Raw genomic sequence first — 8,206 nt, 5'->3', positions numbered from 1 at the left:
GACAGAAATAAACAACCAGACAAATACAGCACTACCGAAGTCGTCTATAAAATACCTTGCACATGCGAACCCCCAAAAGTATACATCGGTGAAACAAAAAGAAAATTAGAAACAAGACTAAAAGAACACATCGCAGACCTGAAGTATAACAGAATCAACTCAGTTTTTTACGAACACTGCACGACCCACAACTGCAAAATAGATAAAAAGGATGCAACAATAGTACACAAAGAAAAAAATTGGTACAAAAGAAAATTCAAAGAAAGCTACGAAATTACTATAGACAAAAATAATATTAACAAGAACCTTAGCATCGACATCCATAAAAACTGGCTTCAATTATTAAAATAAAATAGAATGTTTATACAGTCGCAGGCGAGGCTGTGTGCAACACTCGGAGAAGGGTAATGTTACAAATTACGAGGCATGCGGGGAAGTCCGTCAAGTCGGGAAAAGAGGGGAGGGGAAGGGAGCGGGAAGTACGGACACACAAGTCACAACTATTGACGTAACAGACTGAAGAGGGGCGAAAGCCCGAAACGCGTTTCTGTCAGAAGTAAATGTAGGTGATGGAATTATTTGCCAAGTGTCTATAAATGCACCAAGTTTTTTTTTCTTGTAACAAACCTTTTAGTGGGGGTCAGTGTGAGGTTTCGAAAAGTTGTAGGGGGTCGACGATCAAAAAAGTTTGGCGACCCCTGGTGTAAAATATTCTTTTAACAAAACATCAACATCACACCACGATATATAAAACTAACCAAATTTGCATCTGACCAAATTTGGTCATTTTGTTTCCTAACAATTGTCTATTGTCCAATTGATATTTAAAAAAATACTTCCCTGCATGCATTGTGATCTTGGAAAGATGTATCATCTCTGAAAGAAGTTAGAAGCTGATAAAAAATTAATTAACTTCCTCATTGAAATTTGCAATGTTAGATTTGTTTAAATTTTTAACAAATTTTAAATATTTATAATTTTTCAAATTATTAGAAATAATAGCTCTGGATCCTCATACATGTTTCTATCTCTGCATGCTGCAGAATGCTATGATAGGTGACTTTATTTATCAATCAATGCTCCTATTATATTATTTTGTGAAACTAGTGTGAAATAATTGGATTTTGTAAAGATTAATTATAAATCAAAGTAATCCTTACTGAATATACCTGTACTGTAGCTTAATAGTACCTGAATTATTAAATAATTTAATTTGAATTTGACAATAATGATCAAAACAGGTGGCATAACTATTAATGTACTTGTCCAACTCACATCGTTGTAGATTTGAGTTTTCCTTGTGGTTGATTTTTCTTTTTACCAAATATTTCTAAATTATTATTAATTTATTTATTTCTAATTATTAAATTTATTACAAAGTAATGATGCCATTTATGATATAATGCGTAAAGAAAACATATATTTGATTGTAAACAATTGTTTTTAAATTAAAATTAAACAAATCCATTAATGTATCAAGTGATGTATATACACAAACACAAACATCCATAAACCTGATTCTTAGATTGTTAGATTGTTAATACCAAATGATTGCTGATTACATTAGGTTATATTACTAATTACTAATTAAGTGTAAAGTAATTTACTTTATATTTAATTAATAGCATTAATATAGCCCAATGTAATCCTGCAGTCATTTGGTACTAATGTATCAAATGAGATATCCATAGCATTTTATTACTTATTTGACTCTAACCATGATTTCAGCACTTTTCTTATTCAGATTTTGATTTCTTTGTTTATTAACAGATTTTTAATTATTCCAGATTGGTAGCTCAATGAAGAGTGTTGGCGAAGTAATGGCGATTGGTCGTAACTTTGAAGAAGCATTCCAGAAAGCCCTTAGAATGGTTGATGAAAATATTGCCGGATTTGATCCCTATATCAAACAAGTAAATGATGAGGTAAGAACTTAGTGAATACCAAAATTTGTTAGATTAAAAATCTTATTCTAAAGCAAAATTGCTGAACATTGATAAAATAGCTCGTCAGTGGCCAAACAGCTAAAACTGTCAAACACTATTAGTTGGTTGAGGGTTTGCATCTCACCAACAGGCCGACCAATGTGGAGTTTTTTAAATTTTATTCACATGTCTAAATAGGAGCCATTTTTTTCATAGAAAATCTCCTCGGGAGGTACCTTTTCCTATGCTCATGTGTTGCTTTGCCATATCCTATCAAAATAAACCAAACTTTGATAAAATTTAAGTTTAAGAACTTTAATAAGATTTGCATTAGAAATAAAAATTTTATTTTCTCAAAGTTTAAATCTTTCTGTAAATAATTACATTTTTAACAATAACTTCTTTATTATTCTTTACATTTGATTTTTTATTTATTTTTTTTTTTTTTGTAAATAAAGAATCATATACTTTCTCTTCATTTTCAGGAATTAGAATGCCCAACAGACAAGAGAATGTTTGTGGTTGCAGCGGCATTGAAAACTGGTTATTCTATTGATTGTTTACATAAGTTGACAAGAATTGATCCTTGGTTTCTTTCAAAATTACAAAATATAATTAATTATCACAGTTTCTTAGAAAGTTTTCAATCAAAGGTAAGTTTTAATATATTCAATTACTAAGTTCATAATGAATTCATGAACTAAACTCAGCAAGAAGTTAATATTCTTGAATGAGAATGTTAATTTTGTAATTTGTCTTTCTACAAATTGTATCAATACAGTAGAGCATCGATTATCCGACCCCCGATTAACCGTCACATCGGTTAACTGACCGTTCTAGTCGGCAAATTCAAATGTCCACTAGTGATGTGGCGCTACAATATTTGGCTATGTCTTGGCTACTTTAATAGTATTTTTACATGTTTTAGCTGGCAACATGGCTCGACCGTGAAAGGAAGCCGGTATTTAAACGAGGCTTAATTTTTAAATTTTTAACGATACAATAGCGACGATTATTATTTTAAAAAAATTTTTGTTAGGCTTAACGTCGATGAAAATTCAATGCGAAGTAGGTTAATAGCGATATACTAATATACTAATTACGTGAGATATACTAATAATGTATTTTTTCATATTTTTCGGTTATCTGCTTTTTCAATTATCCGACCAACCCCAGTCCCCAATTGAGTCAGATAATCGATGCTCTACTGTACTTTTATCTTTTTAATTTCTCTATAACTAAGTTTCCATTATATTGACTATTAAAAGATTTCCTTTGGCAAGCCTACTAGTGGTTGAGTAGATGACATTGCCAAACACTTGTAGTCAGCTGCAGGCTGGCTGCATTGAGTTTTCTAGATTTTCTTTGGGTGTGTAACTCTCATTGCAAGCCTGGCCAAATCCATGACAAATATAATTAAAAGGTTCTCTTGGTGTCTGCAGGACAGAAAGAATCAACAATAAAAAGATAATTGTTTCATAATTGAAATGGACTATTTTGAAAATTATTAAATTAGAGGATTATGCATCAGAAAATATAGCAGGGGTTATAATAGGTAAAGCTTATCATCTTGCTGTTCTTACAAATAAAATGATCATTCGGAACTAACTTATAACAGAGTATCAGTTATATACAGTGTACAAGCACTCATTAGGCAAAAATGCCCAATACCTTTTACATCCATTATTATATTCATCAGTTCAACATAATGCTTGAAAAGACTGTATCTTGCATTAGAAATATTATGAAGATTTTTTCAAAATAAAGTATTTTGCTTTATTTTTTCTCAATCACATCAGTTTTGGATGAAATTGCAAAATCCTGGCTTCCAAAGATTGTTATAATGAGACAGAATTTCAAAACAAGAATGATTAATACTCTGTATGAAAAAAACAATCAATTTTCAAATGCTTGGAAACACTTCTAGATACAAAGAAAAACCTTAAGACAATATCAGAAGCAAATGGTCTTCCAGTTTAATTGTTTACTAGGAACAGTTTATTGTTATCCCATTCCATTGAAATATTTTTTAAGCAAGTCTAGTATTGTGAAGTTGGCAGCATGTACAGTACATTCAGAATTGTTTAAATAATTTTGAATCTTGGATCACCAAAGTAAGATGACAAATTCAATACAATCAAACTAAGTTCAAAGTACCATAGAGCAAATTTGTCTGAAATTAATCAATTGTGGCTGAAGAATATTGCAATGTCATAATGACTGAAATATGAGACCAATTTAGTTTTACAAGATGAATTATTTTCTTTGAATGTTTTTCCCACTTACAAAGAAAGCTCTCCTGAATGAACTTTTGCTAACATCATTGAAACTTAAAATTTCAATGACAAAGAAAAATTAAGAACAGAATTGAAAATATTTTATCAGAGGGATGATATGTGCTGTGACAGTACTTAACCTCTTTCATGTGGTTTTGGAAATAATTTTCTTTCCTTGGTTAACTTTTATACTACTATTTCATGATTCTGATTGTACAGCCCTCTATAAAAGAAAGTACAAGATGCCACCAGCCAGATCCTTGGAAATTTTTTTGGATTCAGCCACTTGGCCCTGCCTCATCATGATTCCAGCTGAAGATGTGATGTACAGTACAGTACAGGAAACAAGATTCTCTTAACGTTCATAGGACAGAAAGAGTTAAAATAATAAATGTAGATTTTCAATTGTTATATCTGCAAATCAATGAATCCAAACAACTTAATTTTTTTAGATCTTAGAAATTGAAATTAAACTTTCAAATTTCTTTTTAGTAATTTATTATCACAAAATAATTTGACAAAACTGGAGAAATAATCAAAAGAAAGAAGCAGTACATCTTGTTTAACTCCAGTAATTAATTAAAAACATTCTTATATCCCTTCTATTTGAATTGAACAAATGTTCTATTGATTTAAAATGTTCTTCCCATTCTTTTGAATTTAAATTATTTTCATTGTGTTTAATATATTTTTCAAATGTTTTTTTTTAAGTTTGATGTTCCAACTGAAGAAGGCCCATGGTAGTAGATCTAAAATGTTTTTGGTTAATTAAATATAATTCTGGAGTTATACAAGGTGTATTGCTTTTTTTGTTTAATTTCTTATTTAATATTATATATATTATATTTAAACTGTCTTTCTGATCAATGTAAAGCTTAAATTTATCTTTGATTACCTTGTAAAAAGAGATTTAAAGTAAAAATTTATATTTTTAGCCTTCTGGTTTAACAAAGGAAGTGATCCTGAAGGCTAAACAACTTGGGTTTTCTGATAAACAAATTGCACAGTGTATTGAGAGGTATGCTTTAAATTTTTACATCTACGTATTAATTTTAAATTTAATTCTATGAGCATATTGTTTGTCACTTTGAATGTTTTTATAAATGGAAAAGGGACCATTCTATTTCAATAGAATTAGAGTTGCTATTTGTATAAAATGAAAATGTTATGTATATATAGATGCATGTCATTTAATGACAGAAATACACTTTGAGAAATAATTTTCTTTCACAACTGTGTTAAATGTTACTAAACAACTTTGTTATTAAGTGAATGTCACACTGCATTCTTTGACAAACCTATATGGTATAGTCTACTATTTTTATAAGCTATATGTAACACAATGACAAGTATTTAGGTACGAAAACATACCTAAATATAGAAAAGGTATGGGCACCTTTGAATTTTATAGGACCTCTGCCATATACAAGGTCCGTCATTAAATGGAGCAAACCTATGTTTTAATTTTATATCTTTTCTGCTTATTGATTTAAACAATTGAAGCATAATATAGTATCACCTTGAAATGTGTACCATAAAGTGGTAAAGGTCTCAGCCTTCTGCTCTGGGAATCTGGGTTCCAAGTTCAAATTGGAACATTGGGAATTTTTGTGATGTAATTTGCATTCAAATATATTGGATTCCTTTCTTCATTGCTCAATTGCTTCTGTTTTAGGCTAGTCAAAGTTGTTATGGGCATGAAGAAAAGGCTTTCTTAGTAATTGCAAAATTAAAAGAATTAATCATTAATTGTATCTGTTATCAAATGATATTGCTGGATTTGTCAGATCAAATTTCACTAATTAAATATATAGAAATATATAGATATAAAATAACTTGAACTAAAGGCAGGAATTAATTTGCAGTCTTATGTTAAATTACTCAATCTTTTCTTCCGTAATATTCTAAATTGATTTGGAATATATATTGGATTCCTTCCTTCATTAAATTTATATCTTTTCTGCTCAAACTTGCAACTCCCACTTGTAATGCAGTTGTATCAGACAATTCCAGCATTATCGTTTGATTAAATTATAATTTCAGGCTTAGTTTACTGTATAATTATATTCATTATTTAATGAGTTAAAATTTGAAATTATTTAATAATTTTAACATACCATACATGATTTTCAGTACTGAACTAGTAGTTAGAAAGATCCGTCAGACAATGCACATAACTCCTAAAATCAAACAGATTGACACCGTTGCAGCAGAATGGCCCGCTAAGACAAATTATCTGTACTTAACTTACAATGGAATTTCTCATGATCTTCAGTTTCCTGGAGGAGCTATCATGGTCTTGGGATCTGGAGTTTATAGAATTGGTAGTTCTGTAGAGTTTGATTGGTGTGCCGTTAGTTGTGTTACAAAATTAAGAAAAGTAAGTTTTTTTCCTAATTTGAGGTTGTATATATTTTACATTCACTTTAAATGAAATGCTGTTTGATGTTTCCCTGCTGTTTTTACCAGTTTTAACTGTTGTTCCAGTTTTTTTCCTATCTCAAATATTCACTAATAACTTTCAACTGTTCTATATTATTATTGACTATGATCAAAAGTCTCCCCAATTCATTTTAAAATATACAAGAAAATGGAATACAGTAGTTATAGAGGAAAAATTAATGAGTCATACAATGAAGTTATAGGAAAAAATTGTAGATATTAGGGTTAGGAACAGGATTGGTATAAGTCAGAATCAAAGTGAATTTACATCAGGTAGATTGATGATGGAACTAGTATTTTCAGTCAGGCAGATAATAGAAAAATATACAGATGCTAAGACAGACTGAAATATTATATTTATAATTTAGAAAAAGTTTGACAGGGTTTCTAGAAGTTTTATATTGCAAGTACTTAGGAGGAAGGAAATAGGAGAAGAATGTATAAGAGTAGTATTGGAGTGGTAGTCAAATTAATACATGGTATGGAGATACACAAAGCTTTAGAATAAAAGTAGATGTCCAAGATTAAGTCCATATGTTTTTATCTTAATGTTAGACAAAGTGTTAGAAGTACAGTCAAAGGGAAACCATGGTATGTGTTATTTGCAGATGATATAGTTCTAGTTAATGAAGATAAGTAAGAATTATTAGTATAGATAGAAAAGCTTAGAAATTAATTAGAAATGGGAGAGTATAGTGAGTGATCGGATAACGAACACTTTCACGAAAGATTTTTATGATCGGACAATGAACACTTGACTGAACAAACACAAGAAGGAGCGACATAAAATAACGAATACCAATTGGTCTTTGTCTTCAGGCAACAATTCGAAACTTTTTGGAGCGCAGGAGACGTCGACATTCTACCCAGTATATACTGAATGGATAGTATTTCCCCGAACTTTGAAACACTTCCTTCTAATTCCAGACCTTGTAATATTTTTGACAGAAACAATTCTTTAACGTTTTCTTCTGAAAATGTGGATTTATGTTGATATCTGCTATTAAAAATCTTTTGAAGAAATGGGAGGATGTCAGAACAACGGTTTTAAAATGGCATCCAAACCAGGTTGAGGTTAATAGGCCTATGGATCTTTACAATTACAATGCTATTAATTACTTCTGAAAAATCATGAAGAAGACAGAAAAGCAATCGACATTGGACAGATTCTTTAACCCCACAAACGAAAAAAACATGACTAATAAAAATGCCAGACCGTGTATATATGTATTTTTGTTATTACATATGAATAAACGTAGTAAGAAAGTATATATTTTTTATTTTTGGAGGGTCTCCAGAATGAATTAATTAAATTCCCATTTAAAACCTATGGTAAATCGATAATCGGTTAACGAACAATTCGAATAGCGAACAAAGTCTTGGAACGGGTTATGTTCGTTAACCGATCACCCACTGTATTTTAAAAATTCAAAAGGTGTGGGCACTGGAAATGTTAAGAGCTACTTTACTTGGGTAAAGTTTACTGTTTAGCCTGAGCAACAGAACAGAACAGAAACAGGTAATGAAATATATGGTGATTGGACATATAAAAATACTATACAG

The 8,206-nt window shown here is 30.3% G+C and overlaps 1 protein-coding gene across 1 annotated transcript in view; it reads left to right on the top strand.

The window, feature by feature from the left end:
* LOC111627119 (CAD protein-like) overlaps positions 1-8,206 on the top strand; it is a 175,800-nt gene that overhangs the window by 61,725 nt on the left and 105,869 nt on the right. The window contains exons 16-19 of the mRNA XM_023370681.1: positions 1,788-1,925; positions 2,411-2,578; positions 5,137-5,219; positions 6,335-6,581. Of these exons, the coding sequence (XP_023226449.1) occupies positions 1,788-1,925; positions 2,411-2,578; positions 5,137-5,219; positions 6,335-6,581 (636 nt within the window). The remainder of the gene's footprint in view (positions 1-1,787; positions 1,926-2,410; positions 2,579-5,136; positions 5,220-6,334; positions 6,582-8,206) is intronic.

The sequence above is a fragment of the Centruroides sculpturatus genome, unplaced genomic scaffold (genome assembly GCF_000671375.1).
Source record: "Centruroides sculpturatus isolate CEXI.00-Female unplaced genomic scaffold, Cexi_2.0 scaffold471, whole genome shotgun sequence".
NCBI lineage: Eukaryota > Metazoa > Arthropoda > Arachnida > Scorpiones > Buthidae > Centruroides > Centruroides sculpturatus.
This window is presented reverse-complemented; position numbering and strand designations above follow the sequence as displayed.